Source organism: Labeo rohita, chromosome 23 (assembly GCF_022985175.1).
Source record: "Labeo rohita strain BAU-BD-2019 chromosome 23, IGBB_LRoh.1.0, whole genome shotgun sequence".
NCBI classification, from domain to species: Eukaryota; Metazoa; Chordata; class Actinopteri; order Cypriniformes; family Cyprinidae; genus Labeo; species Labeo rohita.
In genome coordinates, this window is record NC_066891.1 from 10,416,127 (window position 1) to 10,443,633 (window position 27,507).

Below are 27,507 nucleotides of genomic sequence, written 5' to 3' on the forward strand. Positions count from 1 at the left end.
GTGGGGATTGCCGGTCCCTAACATTAGCCTTGAGTTTAAAAATAACCACTCATCACATGAAATCAATAACGGCACTTAGATGTGACGGAGTGCGTGTTCGTGAAGTCAGGCCCCTCTGGGATTATCACACTACTTGGCAAGTGTAAGCGACACCATCACTATCACCTGGACCAAAGGAAAATCCTGTGCCACGATAAAACGGAAACAAGTTGCTAACAACACGCTGGTGACTAATTTACCAGCTACTAATATTCAAGATCTCTGCTTCAAACATGTTGCAGAAAATGTTGCAGGCATGCCCTGGTTAGGTAGGTTCTGATGCTGGTTTATGCTGGTCCTTTGATGGTCCATGCTTGTACTTGATCAGCAACATGACCAGCAAAAACCAGCAAAGGACCAGCTTAAACCAGCAAAGGACCAGCTTAAACCAGCATCAAAACCTACCTAACCAGCATATGCTGGTTTTTTCACCAGGGTGGTCACCTTCAGAGGGGTGTTTCTCATGAACAGTACTGAGTATCAAAAATCTTCAGTCATTTCTGTGCGGCTTGGTCCAAAAAGCACATTTTGGACATGATTTGTAGGAGGAGTGGCAAAAAAGATGGTTATCATTTACTTTAAAATGGATAACAAATAAAACGCACATCAGATAATGTTAAATTTGGACACCCGTCATAAGAGTTTCTGCAAAAATTCATGTATCTTTGTAACACTAGGTGGAGCAAACTTCTCAGGTACCTCTGGGACACATTGTCAATGATCCCTACCAATTTTTGTGTTGTTCTGTCAAATTGTTCAAAAGATATTGTCATTTATGACAAATTTCAAAATGGCGGACTGGCAGTTCATCTGAAACCTGGCAAAATCGGTATCCATGTATTCAGCATGATACAAAAAAATCCAAAAACATGATTTTCTGGCAAACTGTTCAAAAGTCATTAGCGAAAATAGCAATTTTACAGATCATGACCTCTGTTCCCAAACTCTGTTCATGGCACTGTTCCCAAACTTGGCATCGGCCCTCAGATCATGGTTTTGATGAATGGTGTGTATCTTTGGCCGAGATACAGCCTCTGAACCAATTTTAAGTCAAATAAGTTGCTGATCACATTTTGGACAAAACTGGAAAAAAAATTGTAGGAGGAGTAATGAAAAAAAATTACTTAAAAATGGAGGACAAACTATTTTTGTGCTGATCTGTCAAATTGTTTAAAAGATATTGCAATTTATGACAAATTTCAAAATGCCTGACAGGCAGTTCATCTGATCTTGCCAAAATTGAATCAACTGTTTAAAAGTTATTAGCAAAAATAGCAATTATACAACTCTCATGACCTGTAGGTGGCGCTGTTCCCAAACCAGATCATTTCCGACGAAGCATAACAAATTTCGTTTCAACTGATCAAAGTTTGGCTGAGATACAGCCTCTGAACCAATTTCAGGTCAGCCTTGTTAAGCTTGTGAGGTCATTTAAAAAAAAGAAAGAAAGAAAGAAAGAAAAATATATATATAAAAATAAGATCTGTCTATTTCTTCAGGCTTGGTCCAAAGATTGTCTGAGCCATTTTTTGTAAGAATTGGGCAAGGTTTGAAGGAGACATGATGAAAAAAATGGGAGAAATCAGATGTACTAAGTCTCAGTTTTCTAGGATTTAAAAGTTAGAACGGTTTAAAAAGTGAAAATTTGAACTGGTGGTGGCACTATAGAGTTGGTCCTAGAGACTTCAAAAATTGGTCAAATCACTATTCATTAGCATCTCTACTCTACTACACAACTGTGCCAAATGTAATTATTTTCTCATGTTCCGTTCACAGGGCTGCTATAGACTCCCATTCGGGAAGAAGAAAACTAATGGATGCAACAGGGGCTACAACACCATAACAGTTTTAAAAGCAGCCAAGGCGTGATCATTATTTGCAATGCCAGCCTGTCTGGAACACCGCTAACATGTTTAAGCGGAGTGATACAAACAGCGAAAAGTTCCACAGTGCTGCTAGACAGCATATCAGCTCTCTCGGAATGATACTCGGCCAATTAATTTTGAAGGATCGGAACTAACCGTTGTATAATAATAATTTGATAATATCACAAGGCTGTCACGCAGCTGCAAAGATCATCAGCCTCTCCTCAGAGAGTAATCGTAAACCAGCAATTACATATGTGATCTAAAAAGCAAAAGGTTGAAGGTGCATATATAAACACTGCTAGCATGAGGATGCGCACCATCTACAGATGAACAGCTGATGAAAGCAATGTAGTCACTCAGTGCAATTAAAGTACAAATTATAGTTCAAATTACTTTCTGTAAGGATAAGCATTATGCATATACACAAGCTGTGATGAACTTCAGATAAGTGAGATAATATAGCAAAGAGTAGAGATACAATTCTTTATGTTTAATGTTTTTTAATGTTTTTCATCAAGAATGCAATGCAAAATGTGAATTTGAACATGACCTTGATGCATATGTATATAACTATTTGAAACATTTTTAAACGGATCTTTTCTGACGAGTGCAATTGTACAGAAAACAGCTAGCTACACTGGTAAAGCAGAGTAATACTGCCATCTAGCGTTTCGAGGTAGAGCTACAACAAGAATCACTCAATTGTGGGGTATTTCTTTCCACTGTTCATCAAAGATATGTGGATATTTATAAATTAAACCTCCCTTAAAACCCACGTTTACACTCACTCGTTTAAGGTTTCTTAATTTGTTTACAGTTTTCAACAGTGGGTCTTAACAGCATAATTGCATTGTATATTTGTAACTGAAACTCTAAATCGAATTAAACAAATGTAACGTTATTTTCCACATCTCAAATCACTTTGATGAAAGCGATGGCGGTGGAAATTATATTTCAATCATTTTTTAAACGACGTGTCCGACAAACTTATCTTGCTAAGGCTAATTTCACAGCTAGCATTTTATGTATCCCGAAAACGCACAAATGAACAATATTTCACATTTTTCGCCATCTATATACTTGTTTTGAAACGGCAAACGGCATTACTTATATTCTGTATAAGTAATATTTACCTTGGTTTACCTCACTTCACATCCTCAACTCCTGACAGACGCGGTTTCTCACTGGTAAGTACTAACGTTTGAAGGCAAACTGCTGAATTTAGTCTGAAAATGGTGCCAAAACAGGCACAAACTTTTAAGACACCCCCTCGCTCAAACACCTCATGGTCTCTGAGTTCAGAAGAAAGTGTGTGCGCGTCGCCGCGCCTGTGAGCGCGCTCTCCAAGGCACACTAAAATAACGGAGTCCGCTCTTCCAGACATCACTGAGACTGCTGCAGAGATGCTGGGATGATGTACTCCATCATACATCACAAATAAACCAGACTATCTGCCAGAAACCGACGCTTTGACGACTGTTTTTTACTTTTAAACTATGATATCCACGAAAACGCACAAGTGACCTTGGCAAACCCAGGACCCTTTGGAAGTTTTCATCAACATCAATACGCATTATACACGCCACAGAAAACTCGACATGAATGTTTCACACGGACTGCTGAACCGGACGATCTCTACAGCCAAGCAGCCTTTGGAAAGCGTCCGAGGATGCTGCAACTTCTCGGTGATCACCAGCGACGGGTTCGGCTCACCGATTCAGGACGAGCGCGATCAGTTCATCATGCGTTTGGTGCAGATTGCGGTTCTCTGTGTGCTGTCACTGACTGTCATTTTCGGCATCTTTTTCCTCGGATGCAATCTTCTCATCAAGTCCGAGAGTATGATAAATCTGCTAGTGGAGGACAGAAGACCCTCCAAAGATGCGGAAATTATTATGATTGCTGCATGAGTGGAATAGACTGTGTAGCATAAATCTGATGCACAAACTGGCTATGTATGATGAACGACACCTGTTGGTATGATTCTCATGCGAAAGGTGAACTAAATGTATTTTTATATACTTAATCTTGAACCGAACAGACGCAAACAATGGAGACCGAAGTCTTGAACAACGTATTCAACTTTTTAAAAAAATCAGAAATGTGTGATGTCAAATATTTGTCTACATCTTTTAAAAAAACATCTTCATGAAGGCACCTGAAACAACACGAGCAGAGAACGAAAACCGGACAAATGTATCCATTAATCCAGGACTGATCATCTGAAACGGAGAATTTGTCTTTTGTTTTGTATTTATATTGGCTGAACTTATTCATGTGACTCATCGATTCAATTAAAATAATAATTTGGAACTTGCATGCAATGGATTAAAAGGAAATGCAAAACTCTTAAAACACCGTCCCATTTAGTTCCTAAAAGGTTCAAAACATGACAGTCCAGTCAACTAACCTAGGCAATAGGACTGGATGTTATCTGTCCATCAGATTAGAAGATTAACTAGCAGTCATCAGGTTTCACGTTCTTGACAAATACATAATTTATTGTATTCTGATATATCAAAAATCAAATATGACTACTGCAGATCGGCCGCAAAGGTCCAAGCATAAAGTGTCTTCGGTATAGGAAAAATGTGAATCAAGAATCAAAAAAAGGAATGAAAAATGTATTAAAAATTAATTTCTATTAATCACATGATCTTTATGGAAGCCTGTTATTTCATCATTTCCTATTTTTGGTATCTTGCAACTGCATTACACAGCACAGATGCAAATGACACTGATAAGCTTTGGTGGACTTAATAATATCTCCACAAATATGATCAAATTGTATTATAATGATTTTACATACTTTTTTCTTTTTTTTTCCAAAATCTGTTAACAGCTAATGTACTTGGTAGCTGTTTTTATCTTCAAACAGATTGTTGATGTTAACATTTCAAACTGCAACAATATGTTTTTCCACCAACAAGCAGCAAAAAATCTTAGAATGGTTCAAAATATGTCAGCTTTTTAATTTGACATTCTGCTGACTCACCAGCTGCCTTTCCACATGAGCTTTAGGTGAACATAACAAATGGTGCATTTTATTTCAAGAACGGCATTTTGTGTTAACCATGCACACACATCAAATGAACGGTGTAAATTTGACTATAACATGGTAAACTATTATGTAACTTAACCTGGGGCCCTCAGTGTCTTAATTACTTCCGCAAACTGCTATACAAAATAGCAGCTTTATTTTTCTCATTTCAATGTTCTTAAATTAAAACCTTGGAGTAACATTACTGAAATGTTGCATAATTCCTTAAAATCAGTTGGATAATACCTTGTCCCCTGTATTTGTACACACACTGCTGCGTAAAAGCATGACATCATAAGAACATGGTCAAAGCCATTCACTGTACAATACATGTGACTGCTGAAAACGTGCCAAAGATGTTACTATATTCAGTGCCTTAAAACAGATGGTGTTGAAAAGCAATGGAGAACAAGAAACCATAATCCAAATTAGAGATTAAGGCTACATGCTATATCACTGACCCCAATCCTAGGACATTCAGCTCACAAGACCCCACCCGCACACATGTCACTGGTCACTGCTGCTTTTTTTGGATCACAGCGCTTTTTATGAAGCTTGAAATGCACTGCTAGCAATATAAACAGCATAATCTAAGTTTTTGATAAAACAGGCTATGGTAAGACTCAGGTGGACTCTTTCTCTAAATAAGTTCACATTTTATTCAGTAAGGATACATTTAATCAAATTAATCAGACAATTAATCAAATGCAATAGCAAAGCCATTTATAATGTAACAAAAGATTTCCATTTCTAATAAATGCTGTTCTTTTGAACTTTGTTCATCAAAGAATTCTCAAAAAATGGATTAATGGTTTTTCACAAAAATGTTAAGCAGCACAGCTGTTTTTAACATTATAACATTATAATCATAAATTCTTTTGGAGCACCAAATCAGCATATTAGAATGATTTCTGAAGGATGATGTGACAATGAAGGAGAAAAATGTAAAATGCTGAAAATGTAACTTTGCATCACAGGAATAAATTACATTTTAAAATATATTTAAATAATAAACTTTTTTAATTGCAATAATTGTAGTATTTTACAGTTTTACTGTTTTTACTGTGTGAGTGTTTAATATCACTAAGATACTATTATAGTTTTTAATTAAATATTTGAAATAGTTTTTATTTTATACTTTGTTTGCATTTTAATTTTAGTTACTTTTTTGTTTTCGGTCATTTATATAGTTTTAATACAACTTTATTTTACTTTTACGGTTTTAGCTTACTATAATAGCACTATACCGCATTCTGTTCAAATGAATGCAATACATAAAATGCCATTTAAAAGTTTAGATCTTTAATGCTTTTTTAAAGAAGTTTCTTATGCTCATCAAGGCTGCATTTATTTTGATCAAAAATCCAGAAAAAAACAGTAATATTGCAAAATATTATTTCAATGTAAAGTAACTGTTTTCTATGTTAATATATTTTAAAATGTAATTTATTCCTGTGATGCAAAGCTGAATTTTCAGCATCATTCTGTCTTCAGTGTCACACAATCCTTGTAATATGCATAGGATCCTTGTAATGTAATCTATGTAAAATCAATTGTAATTTTGTGATTTATTATCAATGTTAAAAACAGTTGTGCTGCATAATATTTTGTTGGAACTTGTAAAACTTTTTCAGGATTCTTTATTGTAAATATAAACTAAATAAAAAGAACAGCTTTCATTTAAAATAGAAATCTTTTGACAATATAAACTACTTTATATTTTTACAGTTTTATTCTTTCTTTTTTTGAAAAAAAAAAACACTTTCATTCACCAAGGATGTGCTAAATTGCTAAAAAGTGATAGCAAAGACTTCCAAAAAAAATATTAAGCAGCACAGCTACTTCCAACATTGATAATAAAAGTAATTATAATGCATATTAGATGCATATTAGCATATTAAAATGATTTCTGAAGGATCATGTGACACTGAAGACTGGAGTAATGGCTGATGAAAATTCAGCCTTGCATCACAAGAATAAATTATATTTTAAAACATTAAAGTAGAAAACCATCATAACATCATATTTCACAGTAGTACTATTTTTTTGATTTCTGATCAAGTAAATGCAGCCTTGATGAGGCATAACATGAAAAAATCTTACAGATCACTAACTTTTGAACGGCAGTGTATGCACACACACATACATATACTGTACATGCTAATATGCTAAAAGTGCAAATAATATTGCAGATTCCATCTGGGACTGTCTAGGATGAATATATATATATATATATATATATATATGGATAGATATCTTCATGCTCATCTGGTGTTTAAATATTTTAAATATTTCAAAGATATGAAATAAAAAATGTACACTTTTTCCAGTCTGTGCCATTAGATTCTGCCGTCTATGCATATCTTATTTTTCTCCCCTCAGAACATCACGAAAATCATGATGATGGAACTAAAAGGAGAGGATCTTGCTACGGGTTCTCATGAATTTTCCCCAGAGACACACTGAATGATTGATGCGGTGATTGCTTTATATTTCTTCAGCCCTTCTTTAAAGATAGAAGGAGAGCGAGTGGTAGCATGGATGAAAGGAATGGAAGAAAAGGTCACTCCCGGTGGTAGTGGCTGTCAGACAGCGGTACGGTCCTGAGAAGTGACGTGGCATTACGAACTGACAGAGCTAGAGAAAGGCTATGGAACAGGGGAAATGTCAGAGCAAAAAGAGTGGAAAAAACATGAGGTCTCTACAATACGTGTTAGCATAAAATTGAAACAACATAAAAAGGGTCTAGGTGGAATGCAATCACCTTAACCTGTTACGCAACAAGCCACTGGGTAAAGCTCAAGAGGCAGAAATAATTTCGGATTCTTACAGTGATTCCTCAGTATTTTGTGCACAGGAAGTCACTGTTTGAGCCACCTGTCACTGAGACTTATACTGACAGAGAAACATAATTATAACGATGCCCTAAACTAGTTTGAGGTGAATCCAAAACCATTCACCATCTATGATGAAACTTTTTAGATCACATCTGACAGCTTTAACTCCCAAAAGTAATCAGTATTTTTATTCATCGTTGACAGATGTTATACAAAATCAAGGGTCAGCTGAAAAGCCACAGGGGACACGGCCTAAAAAAGATTCTCTGGAGACTAACTGCGTGACTCGGGGAGTAAAACTTGCTGCGTTTAATCACACCATCTCATAGCCTCAGTTACCCTCAACTGACTCTCAATATATAGAAATCCTTCATTCAGAAGAAAGTTCTAGGATTTTGTTCTTTGGAGGCGTTGTGACTTCATTCATTGTTTGCAAATCTGAGTTTTCAGGTCACACAGCTATTAGCATTTTTGCATAAATTCAGCATTCACTAAAAAAGAACATTTTTATTAAATACTGATTTTATTGAATACTGTATATGCAGGTCAGAAAGCTCACGGATTTCATCAAAAATATCTTAATTTGTGTTCCAAAGATGAAGGCCTTACAGGTTTGGGAAGACATGAGGGTGAGTAATTAATGACAGGCTTTTCATTTTTGGGTGAACTATCCCTTTAACCTCTTATCACTGAAAGCATTGGAGAAAAACAACATACAGTTGAGGTCAAAAGTTTACATACACCTAGCAGAATCTTCAGTGTTAATTATTTTACCAAAATAAAAGGGATCAAAATGTTATTTTATGGTTTTTTTTTATTATTTAGTACTGATCTGAATAAGATATTTCACATAAATAATGTTTACATATAATCCACAAGAGAAAATATCAGTTGAATTTATAAAAATAACCTTGTTCAAACGTTTACATAGGCTTGATTCTTAAAAAAGTCGACTTCGGAAACAAAGATTCACATGTAATGTGTAAAAAACTTGCATAACTGTACTAAAATTTGTTTATTTCCCCCAAATATGAGGATGATGTGTTCCCTTTTGTCACTACCCAAACTATGATGACATGTTTTGGTCATGACTCTAACGGTAGTGACAAATTTATGGAATAACACCCAAAAAACGAAGATGGCACTAGCGAAACTTCACCAGATGTTTTGGTCGTGACTGTTTCAGTAGTGACAATTTTAGACACTTTTGAACCTAGCTCAAAGATGCTAATCAGCACATGGTTAGCTAGCACAGTTCTGAACAAGTCTACACATATAAAAACTGAATTTTATGGAATAACTCCCCAAAAAAAGTGTTTAATTATAGAAAAATGGTATTCCTTAAAGTTTCTCACAGATCTTTCATACTTTTGAACACATTTACCTCAAAATGATGGAGCCTATCTACTCACCATGTAGCTATGAGAGAGAGTGATATATAAATATTTCCTGATCATAAATGTAGGGGTACAGTTAAAATCAATGGAATAAAATGTTAAAATTGAAGTTGAAATTTAGTGTTTAGGGTTCGGGACAGTCAACTCCCAATTGCAAGTACCCACTAAATGATGATTTCATGTATATTAAGCTTACTGATATTTTTAACTATTATTGTGGGTTTCAATAGATCATAGATGGATCTTAGTAAACATCTAACATTTGAATGCTTAAATGCTTTTTAAATTAGTTTTTTGGTTTTGGGACAGCAGTTTGGACCAATTCTGTAGAATGGCCCATATAGACTGGTACTTAAAGATCTTTAAATAGATTTTAATTGAATGATGCTTTAGTACGGTATTAGTCACACACCCGCAGATGCTTTAATAACTGATTTGAGGCACCATGATGTCTAGACGGTGGACCTGTGGCTGCTCTTTCTCATCCTTTTTTTAATTCATCCTGCTAATTCAGTTGCTTTGTAGAGACATCATAGTTGCTGTTGTTCTCTATCCCTCTGAATGCCTATCTCCGTTTTGCATGCACAAATGCAAATGCTCTAAAGCGCTCCCTATGAGCCCCAGACTTTAGCTCAGCGTTTGGGAGTAACAGCTGCAATACCTTTCCATCACAGTCAGGACAGAGCGACCCATCACTCCAGTGGTGTGTGAGGAACAGGAAGTGACAGACTGGTTTTTCCCCCTTCCCTTCCTTTTTGTTCAGTCCAATGAGTCTAAATGTGATTGACAGCAAAAGGCATTTTAAGCCCAGCCACAGTACTGCAAAGCGCAAATGTTTGTACAGCACACCAAATATTGCATAACTAGATTTCAATGAGAATTGACAGCTTGAGTTGCTGGCTGCATATTATCACACATTTTATTTTCTGATGAAAGGTTTGTGAGAGAGTTTTATGGGTGTTGATATTAAAGTCACCTGAGGTAGACATAGTTTGATATTCATTTTAGGCTTTGTATGTTAATGCATTTCTTAATATGAATTTTCACGTAAAATATTCACTGCCGCTGTGGTTGCCAGATCTTCAATTTTAAGCATGTATTAACTAATATAATGTTAATATACCAAACCTATAAGCCTACCGTACACAGATAACCACTAAAAACAGGTGGTGATTAAAAAGTCATGATGATGAATTAAAGCTCATCCCAAGCAGGTTTTCCACATTACTACCTAGATGGGCTGAATGCCATGATCGACTAAATTTCAGAAAGCTGCGTTATAAATGCCTATAATAACCAAAACAATCATGTTAAACGGTAATATAAGGCAAGTTCTCTTGAGTCTTAAGGAACAGTGATGTAATCAAATTCATGCTGGATGTCTACCCACTCACTCTGCATGACTGTGCTTCCCTTGGCTTTCTGTCAGAAATGTCTTGCTGAACCTTTTCAAACATGCAGTCTTTCAAACATGCAGTCCTGCTGAGCAGCTCTTTCACACAGTGCTTACGCAGATGGTGACCCAGACAGTGCAGAGACCTCAACCGAAGCTCTGAGTCCTTCAATTATCGTATTGCATGCAAATATTACACCGCTATTATGCATGCTTCCCCCACTGATTGCATTGTCTGGGCTTCAGGTACCTGTACAAACAAAGAGAGCACTATTTAAAGCAAATATTGAATGCTTTAAGTGCATGACATCGATTTAACTGCGTCACTGCTCTGCATTAATTGAGATAAAATCTTGTTAAAGTCAAATCAAGGTTTATTGCTGGAGCTCACCAAGAGAGTAAGAAAAGAAAAGAAAAGAAAAGAAAAGAAAAGAAAAGAAAAGAAAAGAAAAGAAAAAAGTATGTTGGATGAATTTAGTACTTGGATATACTGATAAACTTTTAACGTGTACGTATCAGCAGAAACAGATACGTAAACAGAACTGTTCTTTTCTGAAGACAAAAATGAAAACTTTAACCCATTATCATAAATGACTTGATTAGAACTAAAATCAGCAAAAGCTTTGGGATGTTCACACTACTATTTTTTCAATATGTATATTGTGCAAACATGCAAACCACACAACCTGAAATACAACAGACCACACAGTGCAATGTGCTTTACAGCTTAGACCTATGGCATTTCATGATTTGATCAAATAGCCAAAGTTAGTAATTTTTTCCCATAAACTCAAACAAGACTATATGAAATTAAAAATATAAATGAACAAAAGGTCATTTTGAGATGAGAACCAGGCACCACTCACTGAATTAATCACTATAGAATATACTCATTGCACATGTCGCCTCATATTAAAGTCCACTTCTACTAAATAAGGAAAAACATGCTTTGGTTTTAAGACATAATTAGGACAAAATTATGACAGTCAATTATGAGATGAAAAGCCAAAATGAGATAATGAGTCATAATTATGACAAAGTTGAAATGTATAGTCAATTGCGATGAAGTCAAAAATTGAGATACAATTATGGTACAAAACTGACAAAGTTGAAATTGACAAACTGAAAAGTCGAAAATGACAGTCAGTTGAAATAAGATGAAATGACAAGTCATTTATCAGATGAAATGTCAAAATAATAAGACACATTGTCAAAAATGACTAAATTGAGACTGAAATTAATTATTGACATAAGTTGAAACTGACAAACTGAAATTTGACATAGTAAGTCATAATTGAGACAAAAAAAAAATCTAAATTGAGATGTCATAACTAACGTTAAATGACAGTTATATTAAGTCAATTGACAAAAAAAAGTTGAAATTGAGATACCAAGTCATAACTGACGTTAAATTATGATAATCAATTAGATGAAGATATGAGATATAAAGGCATAATTGAACATAAAAAAAATCTGAGCTTAAAATCCTGAGATATGAAGTCATAATTGACAAAAATAAAAATTAAGACACTAAGTCATAACTGATGTTAAATTATGACAATCAATTAGATTAAGTCAAAATTATGAGATATTAAGTCACACACAAAAAAAATTGAAACACTAAAATCTAAATTGAAACACTAAGGCCTGGTTTCACAGACAACGGATTTCAACAAGTGATTTCAGCTCAGTAATCCACCAGTTCAGCAAACACTCAGAAACATACGTCAAAATCTTGCCTTGCCTACTTTTCATAGTGATTGGTCGTCGCCTGGGGTTTTTCGCTCGAGACTTGCATAAAGTTGAGGAATGCCCAAGCTTTTTGATGCTCTCAGTCCCTCTCAACGCTTTCTCAGTGCCGCTTTCAATGCCAATGTCAATGCCACGCTCAACTTCAATAAGCTCAACTTCCACAGGAATGAACTGAAAACGCTTGCTCCGCCGCACTCGCTACGTGCCAGTGAAAACACACCGTTAGACTAAGCCAGGATTAGGCAAAAATTCAATTAAAACATTCAAATAATTTTTATAAACACGCCTTGAAACAGTCACTGCTGATATTTTAAGATTACATTTTAGTCTGGGAAAATCAGATTTTTTTTTCTGTGAAATCAGGGGTAAGTCACATTGATACATTTTAATTATAATTTTGAAGTCAAAATGATGATATACCAAGTCATAATTATGAAAAAAAGGCAAACACACCCTGCGTCCCAGTGTTCATAATATCCATCCTACATAGTATGTAAGATTACAATAAGTGTGTTTCAAAGCATAGTATGCTGAAAAGAGTATGCCAAAAGTCCCCGGATGGTCTACTATTTCAGGTCGATTTCTGAAGTGTGGATCCGTGCACACTAATGGCTACTACTGCCCACAATTCACTGCGCTTTGGCAAAGGATTCGGCCCAGAACTACAAACACGAATAAAATGCGTTGAAAAACCACAAACATGGTGGATGTGCGCAACCGGCGGTTTGGTAGAGATGTTCAGAAAAAAGGGTTTGAGTTACTAATAATTAACATTTAACCTGGTAAAAAATATTTATTTAATGTTATCTGTGTTATATTTCATCTGCAACAGCAGTGTAAAGTTTTATAAACATCCGTTTGGTCATTAACTTTTAAATGCATCATTATGCAGAAAATATGAGCACAGTTTTCAGCATGAAAGACCCGTGACTGGCAGATCAAGGTGCTGCTACTTTTCTGTAGGCAGAAATTAAATTAAATGTGGAGGATGTTAACTGTGACAAGATGATTGACAAGCCAGTTTACTGTGACAGGGTAAAGACGCAGTTTTGTGACGTGATAGTATGTCCCAAAGCTTGCCTACTCTTCTACTACACACTCAAAAGTACCTACTTTTTCTTCATCAAAACAGTACATACTATAAGGGCGTAGTATAAGTAGACACATGCAGCAATTGTCAGTTATAACAAACATGTTTAAAATTATAATTACAATTTCAACTATAAAAATTTACTGTTACTGGTCCAGTAAACAGCAAGCAAACACTGATGTTAGGCGTTCTGATGTAACCGTAAAAGGCTGGCAGAATGGAAGGACAGCACAGGCTGTTAGAATTGCTCTCTGGGGGAAATTAATTGAAGGACAGAATATATTTGCACCTCATGAATAGTATACAGCAATCCAGAGAAAGGGCACAGAACCACACTCATACAACAACACTATTTGTATGCTCCAAAAGATGCATTCACGTCCGATTTTTATTATCCAACTATAACCTAATGGCCCCATTAAAATTCATATGAATGAGACAAAAACGCAATTCTACATGATTGCATTATTTTTCTTTCAGCATAGCTGACGGGTACGAGTGACCCATTTCTCCACATACATAACTGTCCCATTCTGCAGACCATCATGGCCAGTGATGAACTGACACGCTGGTGTCAAAACATAAAACGCTGAGCAAATGGAAGCTTGTGAGAAACTATAGTATGACCCCGGCTAATTTCATCATCTGTTGGAGGATGAAAAAACAAATGCAAATGAGGGGTCTTTGTTGTCAGTCACGTTGCAGCTTGTCTTGTGTATAATCTAGGATTTGTCTCTGCATTCAGATCTGGTTTAGTTATGGCTTAAGATTAAAGAATTGAGGAGCGGACAAATATTCTATTTCATATTAATGAGCAATGGGAGAAAAATCCTGTGGTATTATCAGTTTTTTAAGCATTTCCCAATTACCATTCATGAAGCCATATTATACTTACTGTTGAAAAGTTGTATTTTTGTTCTTTATCTGATGCATTATCCACTATATTAAAGTTCATTACTGTTGAAAAGTTTGGGCTCAGTTTTAATTTTTTTATTCAGCAGATCCTGAAAAATCCTGGAAAAAAGCAACAACAACAAAAATTTCATGCTGTCTTCAATAGGTCATTAGAGAAATAATAATAATAATAAAAAAAAAATAATGAAAAAAACTTTTAATTACAGAATGTTATCTTGAATTTTAACTACCATGCTACAGTCAAAGCATCAAAACTCCAACAGCACTGCACTTAATTTGCTCACATGCCCAAAGTGCGAAGTTTAAAAATGAAAGCGAGATTGTAAACTGCTCCTTGGAGCAACAGCGCACTGAAGGAAGCGCTACACAGCTGTGTTTAACAGGCACACAGATACAGAGACGCCAGAGGGGGCGAGCAATCAGCCCTGCCTACGCAAACACAAGCACGCACACACACACAGAGACCCTGTCATTTGTGCAAATGTCTGTTGTCAGTGCAGCTAGCAGGGGAGAGCTGGTGTGGCCAGCTGTCTGTGTGGGTTAAACGAGGCACGGGAGATGAGAAAGAGGGGGCAGACCTGTGGCCCTGCCATACTAACTCATGGTCCATTCATACTGACACAGGGTTACACTAGCCCATCGTCTCTGTGACTCAATCCAGCCACTGTAACGGAAAAAAGAAAAGGACACAACGTCCACAAACTAATTAAAAATGCTCAAAGCACACTCTACGAGAACATACTGATCTCAAAAAAAAAAAAAAAAAAAAAAAAAAGAGGCAATACAAGAATGAGGGCAATTAAAATCACAATTTAACAGGTACAAATTAAATTTCAAAAATGCAACAATTTAAAACATTTATTAATTTATAAACATAGATTAACCTTATTTACAAAAATTCTGTATTAAAAACATTTGGGATCTTGCTCAGTGTTCTACTGCAAAAATGTGCAAATTGAAGCTAAAACAAGTTAAAAAAAAAAAAAAATGTATATTATGCAGAAAGGTTAAAAAAAAAAGTAACTTACACCATAAAAAAAAAAAAAAACAGCCATTTATTTATTTTAAAATTAAGTTAAAGTCATAATACCAAACTGTTCTTACTAAATATCTGAAGTTACATTTTAGTTAAATATGGTTACATTTAAAGTCCAAAAGTAATATTTGACTTGCTCTTTGTTGCTGTATGGTTAAAAACAAATAAATAAAAACGTTCACACACTAATTAAAAACACTTAAAGCACACTGCACAAGAATATAACGCTCTCAAAACAAACAACTGTAATATAAGAACGTGTAATTAAATATAAACTGAACACATACATTAAAACCAGAAAAAATAAAACCTTTCAAAAATGCACACCAATTAAAAACACTCAAAGCACACTGTGAGAACATCACAACAAAAATATATAATAATAATAATAATAATAAAGAAGAAGATTAACAGGTATAAATTAACCCCCCAAAAACACAATAATGCAATAACTTACAGCATTTATTAATGGATAAACACTACTGTTAGTTAAACATACTAATACTAATAATACTAATAATCTCATTATTTATAAAACAAATGTAAATTATACCATAAAAAACATTTATTCATTTTAAAATTAAGTTAATAAAGTCATTATAACACCAAACTGTTCTTACTAAATATCTGAAGTTACATTTTAGTTAAATATGGTTACATTTAAAGCTAAATGTATTAAATTCCCAAAGTAATATTTGACTTGCTCTTTGTTGCGGTTTTAAAAAAAAAAAAAAAAAAAAAAAAAAAAAAACAGGAGGTTTGCACAGAAAGAAATCTTTAATGAATCAAGTATACATGTCAGGATTAAAGGTTACCACTTTCACAAATTGCAAAAAAGTTTAAAGCAAATAGTCCAGAAAGACTGGCAGTGATGGTTTCTCCTTTGAATTGAGACACGCAATTCTTTGGTTTAAAAGGAGAGTCTCTACACATGGACCATAGCCGGTTACAGACAGCGTATTAACTTGTAGAAAAATAGGAAAAGGGAAATTTCACAACACTTTAAAATTAAAAGCTTTAAAATATAAGTAGACTTTAAACAAGTTAGGCTAGAAGTCACACAGGGCTTGAAGTATTAAATAAGTAAGATGATGTCCGATGAAGTCTGTCCAGTGGTGACAAATCCTTAATAAAAAGAAAAATGATAGGCAGTCAGAATGATGATAATGTTCATAATGTTGTTACATAGACACACCAGGACAAAAAAACCCTAGGAAATCTAAGGTGTATGATGTCATTGGCAGGCGACGCAAGGATACAGCCCGTTACACTAGTTAAAACTGCTTATTTCTCTGGATTTAATCACTTTTTGAAACATTTGGGACTCTACAAGTACAAAAGTCAGCAAAATATAAATCACACTGTTCTAGTGGTGTTTGGATAGTTTAATTTAAAAAAAAAAAAAAATAAATAAACACCACCACACAACACACCTTGCATACTGTGCTTTTAAGTTATTAGTCATTTCTTTTATGACTGGTCATAACGGTTTATTTTCAGTTACCAAAAATAAAAAAAAATAAAAAATAAAAATGTAGATTGGTCTAATGTAACTCGGAAAAGACTGACGACTGACTATTCCTTCTCTAGTAATAGTTTGTGAAACTAGTTCTTAAGACACAGTCTTAAAGTGGATGCATCTATGCAACTGGTGCCTGTTTATAAAAAGCCACAGGATAGCTTGAATCAGCTAAGAGTGCTGCTGCCATCTACAGGAGCATTCGTAACTCCCATGGATAGAAGAGCAAAGTTATTGAAAAGCCAAAAACCCCTGGTTAAATTTAAGAGTGTCATTGCTTACAGAGTTTCCATGGAAGAGTCCGTGGTGCCCGAAGTCCATCGGATAAACTGATGGTGGTAGTTGGCTCTGGCCTAACAAAAACAAGAGTGGAAAGCAAATTACCTCATTTTTCTTAGAGTCAATTTAGCACCATGTTTCAGAAAAAGTAAGACAAGAGTCATGATTTCTGATGCAGGTACGTTAGTGCCCCTAGTGGTTAAACTATCACTTGCAACCAACCCACTCCAAGGTTAAAGGGATAGTTCACCCACAAATTAAAACACTATCGTTTAATTACTCACCCTCATGTCATTTCAAACAAGTAAGACCTTTGTTTAACACCTGAGCAATTAAGATATTTTAGATGAAACCCAAGAGCTTTCTGACCCTGCATACACAGCAACGTGTTCATCACATTCAAGGTGCAGAAAGGTAGTAAGGACATTATTTTTCAAGTCATTACTTTTGTTGTCTTTGCACACCAAAAGTATTCATAGCTTCATAAAATTACAGCTGAGCTACTAATGTCACATGGACTATTTTAATGTCCTTACTACTTTTCTGGGCCTTGAATGCATCAGTTGCATTGTCTATGCATGGTCAGTAAGCTCTCAGATTTCATCAATTTGTCTTCTAAAGTTGAACAAAGGTCTTACAGGTTTGGAATGACATGAGGGTGAGTACGTAATAGAATTTTCATTTTTTTGGGTGAACATTTACCTTAACCAAAAGCGTAATGCTCAGAAACATAGTTTGTTTGCCTTACTGGGTAAGATGTTAAAGTCAAGAGAAAAGATCAAGAGGACTCACTTGTTTTGGGCAAGCTGATTGTTGGATTCACCCCAGACAAACATAGCAGCATTATCATCAGTCTCTGCAATTACAGGCCCCAAAAAAGGAAGTCATCCAGAAAGAGGTTTTATTCATTTTAAACCAAAGTCAAAATACAGAATCCTGAAATTGTCCATTTTAAATAAGGCAAAGTGGCAACGCCACAGTGGATATACAGCAAAAACCTAGTAAATGAAAACAAACTCGTGCAAAATTCCATAGCATACATTCAACAGGTCACAGACCTGTTTCCCAGTCTTCATTGGGTGAAGGGTTTGTCCAGGTATTAACAGGCACCTGAAACTTCTCCAGCAGCTCTACATTTCCTATAAAAAAGGAAGAAAATAAGCCCTAAACATTTTGATTTCACTATATCATTCAAATACTAACATGAAAGTACTATGAAAAGATCATGGTAACAGCCCAAATATGCAACACTAACCATCTTCAGCATTTAGTGACCTCTTGTCTTCACAGTTCGTGATGTGATGAGACAACTCATGCTTGGGAATCAAATGCCTGGCATTGAAAGGGCAGGTCTTCAGTTCACTTGCCAGTTTAGGGTGGTTCTGAAACAGACGGGGAAGGCAGATAACGCTCTCATTACACAAATGCCAAGAACACAGCGTCTTTACAATTTCAATAACTATGATATGAAAAATGAACATATGGAGAAGGCCCTCCCTCCCATAACCCACCTTCCTGCACTTGAGAACATGAAAAGGAAAGCGAGAGGCTCTGATCTGGTGGTTTTTGTCATATGGGCACTGCACAATCCTGTTGGGGTCACTGGCGTCATCAGTGTCTTCACCAAAAGCTGTGGGAAAACAAGAGGCGCCATTATAGAACCTGGTTGCTCTTGCTGCTTGTTTACACAGAACACGTTTTCCATTCCACTGCGCTACTTGTCCATCTAGCATGGGAATAACAATGGACGTGTTTGACTGCTATATTGTGAATTCAATAGCAGATAGGGCCTATAGAAAATTGGACTTGCTAAATTACCGTTCTCTTCATCCCAGCCGTGCTGTTGATTTTCAGAGTTCACGCCAGACGGACCGACGCTACTCCCGAATCTAATAGTGGTCATGCTTGTTTCCTTCTGGAGACCTGGGTAGTTTGCTCGGCCTTGCGTGCTCTGTTGGCTTTGATAAAAGGTCTCCCTAAATAAAACGGACAATTTAAAAACAAACCGAATTTTTAAAAGACACAATGATTAGCAGAACAGCTCGCGCTAAACGGTCGAACGCCAAAAGCCAAAGAAGTTCGTTCTAAAACATTTGCAGTTTTTTAAAATCACAATTTGAAACACTTTCTTTAAATAGCATTATCTTGTCAAAACACTTACAACTTGTCTTTTGTAGTCGTGAGGTATGGCGTGTGCTCCCCTCCCCTTTTGCTGACTGCAATCAATCAATCACCGTGACTGTTGAATGTCACGTGATGCACTATTTAAAAACCTTAATTTGTTTCGTCATTATTTTATTATCATAAATTTATACCATGGTCAACACTTTTCTAAATACAAGCAAAACGGCTTTATATAACAACATAAAACAATTAAATTAAACCGCTACAAGCGAAAAAAAAATGTTTGAGTGTGAGTTATCTTATACAGGCCATTCTGAGGTTTCAGCCAACAAAAACATTTGGAATAATATATGATAAATACATACACACAACCAGTCAAAAGTTTTTGAACTGTAAGATTTTTAATGTTTTTAAATAAGTCTCTTCTACTCACCAAGCCTGCATGTATTTGGTCCAAAATACAGCCAAAGCAGTAATATTGTGAAATATTTTTACTATTTAAAATAACTGCTTTCTATTTGAAATATTTATATTTTAAAATGTAATTTATTCCTGTGATCAAAGCTATATTTTCAGCATCATTACTCCAGTCTTCAGTGTCACATGATCCTCAGAAATCATTCTAATATGCTGATTTGCTGTTTAAGAAACATTTATTATTATTTTAATTATTATTATTATAATTAAAATAGTTGAGTACATTTTTTTCAGAATTCTTTGATGAATAGAAAGATCCAAAGATCAGCTTTTATCTGAAATAAAAAGCTTTTGTAACATTATACACTATACCATTCAAAAGCTTGGAGTCGGTATTTATTTATTTATTTTTGGAGGGTGGGGGTGGAATTATAGGAATTAACACTTTTTATTTAGCAAGGATGCTTTAAATATATAACGATAAATAACGATAACGATGATAAAGACATTTATAATGTTATAAAAGATTATTTCAGATAAATGCTGTTCTTGGGAACTTTCTGTTTATCAAAGAAAACTGAACAAAAATTCTATTCAGCTGTTTTCAACAAAAATAACAATGTTTTTAAGCAGCAAATCAGAATATTAAAATAATTTCTGAGGGATCACGTGACTAGAGTAATGACGCTAAAAATTCAGCTTTAAAATCACACGAATAAATTACATTTTAAAATACATTAAAATAGAAGTTATTTATTTAAATAGTAAAATTATTTCAAAATTGCTGTACTTGGGATCAAATAAATGCAGAAAAATCAGAAACATTTTGCTGTTCAAAAACCTTTGACTGGTAGCGTACATATCTATATGCTTTTCTCATAATTTGCTTGCGCCGGAGACTCATCTGTATTTGAAATGAAGACTGATAAAAAAAAGTGTGGTGCGCATTGGTTACTATATATGCGGTTGTTGAAGCAGCCAATCACAGCGCGGCGCCCGCATTCCGTTCTCTGAAGACACGCCCACGTAGAACTGTCAGCTGCTCAGTCCAAGATGGCGCTGTCCTGTAGAGGGGTATGCCGCGGGGCTTCATTGATCCTACTGTACGGAAAACGACCTGTCGGGGTCAAAGCAAGTCTCTGCACACCTAGACTGTCTTCCACAAAATCCAGGTACTATTTGTATCAAGTTCAGAACGATCGATCACAAGTAGGCGGTGGTACACCACACAGCTAAGTGTTTTTGCTTATAGACTCGTTATAAAATGATACTGAAGGTGATGTTTTATCATGATTTATACAAATGGGGCCACAAAAAATATATATTTCTTATTGTATGTGTTGTTGGCTAGAGAAAAATTACATTTGTGATCAGGTTCATCAGGAAATACAGCACATGCCCTGCCCTGTGACATCACAACATCTTTTATTTATCTATTTATTCATGTATGTCTGTCTGTCTGTGTTGTAGTTTGTGGTTTGTTAGACACTATTCACCTTCAGAAGCAAGACATGGGATTGGTCGGAGCATTGTGTCCGGTCTGAAATGGACCAATGAGAAATATGAGAGATTCCTGCAACGTCGCTTTCCACGATTTTACATGCTCTATCACACTTTCATGAGAGGTGAGAGTAAATCATAAGAATTTAAAATGATTACTGATTTTTTTTATCCTCACACTGTCTCTGGCAAATATGTTATGATATAGGTTTTATGATTTTCTGTAAAGGTTTCCGGCTCCTGTTTCAAGATGGTAAAGAAGTGAGAAGAATCGTAGCCCGCATGCTCAGTGAAAAAATAGAGCACCAGAATTTGCCTTACCGGGATATGGAGAAAATCAGGCAGGTGGGTCAAAGAACTGAAGCAGACGTTTATGGGATATATTGCTGTTATACGTTGTATTACAGTATAATTTTTGTGTGTTGCCTTCAGGTGCGAAGGGACTTAATCAAAGCCATTCCATTGGTCATTATATCAATACCTCCTTTTGCCAACTATTTGGTCTTCGTCCTTATGTGAGTAGTTAGTGTCTTATTCCGCTGAGTATTGAGTGTTGTGTCTTTTTAGCAATTATGATGCATTTTTGCATCATTAAAACTGATTGAATATGAAATGTCTCTTTTATTATCCATCAGTCTCCCATTCTTTAGTTCAATGATACATCCATCCTAAAGGGTTGTGGTTTTTCCGTATTTATACAAATTATATATATATATATATATATATATATTATATTATATTAATATTATATTTAAGAATTTATATTTATTGTTGTTATTATTATTAAATATTATTTTTATTTTACAGTACAATAGTATTATTTCAATAGTAATATATCTTATTTTCTACATTTAGTTTTTTAAATTCAAATACTTTTTCATTAATAGTTAATAAATATTAGTTTATACATTTTAAAAATATTTTTAATAATGTAATTTTATTATTATTATTAATCTTTCACTATATTACAATAATATTCTTGCAATAGTAATATTTATTTAATTTTAATAATTTAAATATTTATATTTTTAAACATTTTTAATAATAATAATAGTTTATTATTAATACTATTTTTAATTTACAGTATACAGTATAATAGTATTATTGCAATTGTGATATTTCTTTATTGATTTAATTTTTAAGTCTAATTTGTAATATTTTAATAATATTAAACACTTATAGTAAACTTGTTATCATTAAATATTCTTTTTATTTTACAGTACAATGATATTATTTCAATAGTAATATTTCTTTATTGATTTTCATTTATACAATTTAAATACTTTTTCATTAACAGTAGTAGTAATTAGTATTAGTAAATACTGAGATGTTTATTTTATAGCACAATAATTCTTTTGCAATAAAAAAATATTTATTTGATTAGTTTATAAATTAAAAAATATTTAATATATTTATATATAAATAATATAATTTATTAGTATTATTATTATTAATCCTTCACCATATTACAATAATATTCTTTCAATAGTAATATATTTCTTTAATAATTTAAGATTTATGTTTAATTTTTACATTTTAATGCTAAACACTTTGAACAAGTTTGTTTTTGTTATTATTAAATATTCTTTTTATTTTACAGTACAATATTACTATTTAAATAGTAATATTTCTTCATTGCTTTTAATTTTTGGAAATACTTTTTCATTAATAGTTATTAAATACTTAAATTTTTTAAGTTACAGCACAATAATTCTTTTGCAATAGTAATATATTTATTTGATTAGTTTATAATCATAATATTTGGAATAATAATATGATTTATTATTGTTAATATTATTGTTATTATTATTAATCATTTGCTATATTACAATAATATCCTTGCAATAGTAATATATTTATTTCTTTAATTTTTAATTTCTTTAATAACTAAAACAAAATATTTACATATTTAAATATTTTTATTAATATAATAATATTTTTTTTTTAATGTTTTCAGTTTTAATGATAAACCATTTGAATAAATTTACTGTTATTATTATTATTAAATATACTTTTTATTTTACAGTACAATATTATTTCAATAGTATTATTTCTTTATTGATTTTAATTTTTTAAATTCAAATACTTTTCCATTAATAGTCATTAAATACTCGGCTTTTTATTTTACAGCACAGTAATTATTTTCCAACAGTAATATAATTCTTTGATTAGTTTATAAATTAAAAAAAATATATTATTATTATTATTATTATTATTATTATTATTAAATGAGGGGAGGGAATGTTTTTCCATTTTCTTGTCCTTAGCTGATCATATGCCTGCGTTGTTCTCTAGGTACCTCTATCCTCGCCAGCTTCTGATCCGGCACTTCTGGACCCCACAGCAGCTGGTGGAGTTTCAGGGGTTGTATCATACCAAGAGAGCACAGCACCACTGGGCCATAGTCAAAGGACTGGAGAGCACGTCAACATCTGTCCAAGACAGCCGACTCAAAAGCCGCCTTGTGGAGCTCTGCAGTAAGGTAGCCTGAGCTAATTCATGATATTACATATGTGTAAAATCCTAGCCTTTATTAGCAATTTTGTTCAGATTTTGACTTTTTAAAAAATATAAATGTGTGTCTGCAGGTCCGAAGTGGAGTCCATCCAGTGGTGTCTGACGTCCATGCAGTGAGAACTTTGTTCTCTGGACCTCCCTTGGGTATCAACAGAATGTATGCAGATCAGAAGGTGAGCTTCAAAAAAATCGGCTAGTTGAACAATAAAACTGCATTTCAAATGTTTGCTACTTAGTCTTGTTTAAAATGTATTTGCAGAGACACCTCTGCGCATTGCTCTTTCTGACGCCCCGCCTCCCATCCTTTTGGATTGGTCGACGTTTGAACAGTCACGCCTTTGAACTCATGCAGCTTGACCGCGCCATTGTTCGGTTAGGCTTGCACCAGTTAAACGACGCAGAGCTCAGAGAGGTCAGTGGTCACTTCCTATTTTTCCTGTTATGTTCTGAAAAGGATAGTTCACCCATAAATGAAAATTCTGTCATTAAATACTCACCCTCATGTCGTTCCAAACCCGTAAGATCTTCAGAACACAAATTAAGATATTTTTGATAAAATCCGAGACCTCTTAAAATATCTTAATTTGTGTTCTAAAAATGAATGTCTTACGGGTTTTGAACAACATGAGGGTGAGTAATTAATGACAGAATTTTCATTTTTGGGTTATCGATCTCTTTAAAGCAGCCTTTATTTTGTGATTTTTTTTTTTTTTTTTTTTTAAACTATTTTTACATCACATCTCCTAGGCATGTTACGTGAGAGGGCTGAATCCAGACCGCCTGAGTGCCGGACAGTGCCGGGAATGGCTCACACAATGGTTGCAGTTCTCAACACACCTCAAAGGTACGTAAGCCATGAGATCAAGGCTGTTTTTAAAAAGATATAAACTAATAATTCTAAAGTCAGAAGTCAGAATTGTAAAATACAGACTAAATTTTGAGAAAAAGTCAAATTGCAAGGTATAAACTCACAATTCGGACTTTTTTTTTCTGAATTGCGTGATATGAACTCAGAACTGCAAGTTATAAAGTCAGAATTGCAAGATATAAACTCACAATTCTGAGAAAAAAGTCAAATTGCAAGGTATAAACTCACAATTCTGACTTTTATTTTCAGAATTGCTTGATATAAGCTCACAATTGCGAGTTATAAAATTAGAATTGCGAGATATAAACTCACAATTCTGACTTCTCTGAACTGCATGATATAAACCCACAACTGCAAATTATAAAGCCAGAATTGCACTATAAATTCACAATTCTGACTTTTTGCTCAAAATTGCATGATATAAACTAACAATTGCAAGCTATAAAGTCAGAATTGCAAGATACAATCTCACAATTCTGAGAAATAAAGTCAAATTGCTTGTTTGGTTTAACACAATTCTCTGAATTGTGTGACATAAACTCACAGTTCTGTCTTTTTTCTCTGAATTGCTTGATGTAAGCTCACAAATGCGAGTTAAAATTAGAACTGTGAGATATAAACTCACAGTTCTGACTTCTTCTCTGAACTGCATGATATAAACCCACAATTGCAAGTTATAAGGCCAGAACTGAGATATAAATTCACAATTCTGACCCTTTTTTCAGAATTGCAAGATATAAACTCAAAATTCTGAGAAATAAAGTCAAATTGCTTGATATAAACTCACAATTCTGACTTTTTCTCTGAATTCCGTGATATAAACTCACAATTCTGTCTTTTCTCAGAATTGCTTGATATAAGCTCACAATTGCAAGTTATAAAATTAGAACTGTGAGATAGAAACTCACAATTCTGACATTTTCTCTAAGTTGCGTGATATAAACTCACAATTGCGAGTTATAAAGTCAGAATAGCAATTGTGAGAAAGTCAGAATTGCAAGAAAACAACTTTTTTTTTTTTTGAATTGCGAGTTTATATCTCTGGGAACAAAATGTCGGAATTGAGTTTGTATCATGCAATTCTGAGGAAAAAAATCAGAATTGTGAGGAAAAGCTTTTATTTACTGGTGGAAATGGGCTTCCATAAAAACATATCTGTGAGAAACATTTTAATTTAATGCAAAATAAGAATTTTTAACCTGGCTTTACCCAGTGTTCAGACTTCTGTTCTGGAAATGTATGCAAATTAGTGCAATTAGTAATTACATAATGCCTTATTTGCATACTTAAACATCTCATTTGTAAATTTGCTGTAGACAATACAAAATGTCTAGTGTACACCTGAATGCATTGCCTAGGACACTGTATCTCTCAATGCAATGTAGTGTGATAAATGAACCAAAAGTAATTGCTTTTTTCTATTTCATTTAACTGCCAAAATGTACGACTTTTTTTTTTTTTAACCCTAATTTAAACAATACTAGATGATGACCTGGGATCATTACAGTTTCAGTATTTTCTAAGTAAAGTGTATACTGCACAGTATTCAGTATTTGAATGTAGGTGTGCTCTAAAGTTATCTTTTAATATACCCTGAATGGTTCTTAATTGGTCAGTAGGGGTTTGTGTTAAATGGCATGAACAAATAACAGAAAAAAAACGCTGTTTTACTTTTGAAATTCACATGACGGTTACTTTGTTGCACATTCAATGTGGTATTTCTATTTCCTTCCTGTTTGTCCAGAGTCAGAGACCTCCCTCTATCTGCACTGTATGGTACTGCTCACAGTAAACTACCCTAAACACCCACGTCACTGACCTCGAGAGGAAGTAGATGACTTCTCTTCTTAACGCTGGGGACTAAATATCCACCACCACACCCCAAGGCAAAACAAATCCAAGTAGCGCAACAAGCTTTTTTACCATGAGTCCTTTGTCACACATTACTTTCATAATGAAGGGATTTTTTTTAAGTTTCTGCAGAAATAATTCTTTACAGGGGCTGAAATGCTTTAAAAGTGTCTCTTGGAGGTGTATCCACTTTTGTTTACTTCAGTAAGGAACAGATAGTAGGGACAATGTCATTGAAAGACGCCATTGGTATTCTTGTGGTATAATTTCATTAATTTTCTTCTGTATAGACAGGGTGTGTAACTAATTAGTGACATACATTTACACTGTGAGAGGTTCTAACCACATCTGAGACAACAACAAAAAAAGCACATATGCCAAATGCATCCATTTGGAATAAAAGCTAATTTGTCTTATCTTGAAACACTTTCATTCTGAATATTTATTCTACTAACATTTCATGCACAATCATTCGTGACTTGTATTTTGTACCTCTTGTTTAAAATCTGCACTGACAAGCATCATCTGTCGCATTTATTTTTGGTGTCTCTTGGATTGTTTAAAATGTTTTACTACAGAAACTCAGTTTTAAGTCAGATCTCAAAACTGGAAAGAGGTTTACAGCCTTTAAAATACTGGATATAATGTATGTATTCCTTTATATATAGTTCTATAATTCAGCATATACTTATTTTAATTACATTTATTATTTATTTTTAAGTTCTCAGAAGGACACAAAAAAAAAAAAACACTGCACCTTGTTCCTGTCCTATCCAATGATCTTCTTATTCAGCCTTTTAACAGGTGCCTTTTACTTAAGAATACAGGTGCAAACAAGTTGCAATACATGCCGTTATCTTTTTATGTTGCCAAATGTGTCGCATTATTTTGTTTTTGTACAAGAGACAATGCTGTTTGGTTTGGTGTTGAAGTACATGCAGTATGAGAAAATCTGAACTTCTATTAAAAGACTTCAAACTTTATGGTCTCTGTTTGCATCTCTCATCAAGGTAGCACTGATTCACCAAAACCACAGTAGTAAATTGAAATAACTCTAAATATTTA

General features: G+C 34.1%; 3 protein-coding genes across 4 annotated transcripts; 2 read left to right on the forward strand and 1 right to left on the reverse strand.

Annotated features, from left to right (window-relative positions):
- The first annotated feature begins 3,266 nt into the window (after positions 1–3,266).
- On the forward strand, positions 3,267–4,511 carry rprm3 (reprimo, TP53 dependent G2 arrest mediator homolog 3). Its single transcript, XM_051096864.1, has one exon. It carries the CDS (start codon positions 3,506–3,508, stop codon positions 3,815–3,817), a length of 312 nt encoding a protein of 103 aa, XP_050952821.1. The 5' UTR covers positions 3,267–3,505; the 3' UTR covers positions 3,818–4,511.
- Positions 4,512–15,367: 10,856 nt separating this feature from the next.
- zgc:56699 (uncharacterized protein LOC405758 homolog) lies at positions 15,368–19,418 on the reverse strand. Its single transcript, XM_051095956.1, has 8 exons — positions 19,327–19,418; positions 18,984–19,141; positions 18,677–18,795; positions 18,421–18,547; positions 18,224–18,304; positions 17,958–18,021; positions 17,169–17,239; positions 15,368–16,492 (listed from the first exon to the last, which is right to left on the reverse strand). Coding segments are annotated over exons 2-8 (549 nt in total). The 5' UTR covers positions 19,069–19,141; positions 19,327–19,418; the 3' UTR covers positions 15,368–16,490.
- Positions 19,419–20,549: 1,131 nt separating this feature from the next.
- Positions 20,550–27,376, forward strand: letmd1 (LETM1 domain containing 1). Of its 2 annotated transcripts, none has more exons than XM_051095953.1 (9): positions 20,550–20,878; positions 21,177–21,331; positions 21,415–21,551; positions 21,639–21,721; positions 23,502–23,688; positions 23,795–23,896; positions 23,983–24,135; positions 24,471–24,567; positions 26,336–27,376. In XM_051095953.1, the coding sequence occupies exons 1-9, from the start codon at positions 20,760–20,762 to the stop codon at positions 26,407–26,409; spliced, it is 1,107 nt and encodes a 368-aa protein (XP_050951910.1). In that variant the 5' UTR covers positions 20,550–20,759; the 3' UTR covers positions 26,410–27,376. The 2 variants fall into 2 exon arrangements, with proteins under 2 accessions (XP_050951910.1, XP_050951911.1); XM_051095954.1 differs by having other exon boundaries at positions 20,556–20,878; positions 21,436–21,551.
- The last annotated feature ends 131 nt before the right edge of the window (positions 27,377–27,507 follow it).

Excerpts from the sequence above, each read along its gene's own strand:
- rprm3 (XM_051096864.1), top strand. The coding sequence starts at position 3,506 with ATGAATGTTTCACACGGACTGCTGAACCGGACGATCTCTACAGCCAAG.
- zgc:56699 (XM_051095956.1), bottom strand. The coding sequence starts at position 19,068 with ATGACCACTATTAGATTCGGGAGTAGCGTCGGTCCGTCTGGCGTGAAC. Across the intron at positions 18,796-18,983 it reads CGGCTGGGATGAAGAGAACG|CTTTTGGTGAAGACACTGAT; the intron begins GTAATTTAGCAA and ends GTTTTCCCACAG. Across the intron at positions 18,022-18,223 it reads CAATGAAGACTGGGAAACAG|AGACTGATGATAATGCTGCT; the intron begins GTCTGTGACCTG and ends CTGTAATTGCAG.
- letmd1 (XM_051095953.1), top strand. The coding sequence starts at position 20,760 with ATGGCGCTGTCCTGTAGAGGGGTATGCCGCGGGGCTTCATTGATCCTA. Across the intron at positions 21,332-21,414 it reads CTATCACACTTTCATGAGAG|GTTTTATGATTTTCTGTAAA; the intron begins GTGAGAGTAAAT and ends GTTATGATATAG. Across the intron at positions 23,689-23,794 it reads TTGTGGAGCTCTGCAGTAAG|GTCCGAAGTGGAGTCCATCC; the intron begins GTAGCCTGAGCT and ends GTGTGTCTGCAG.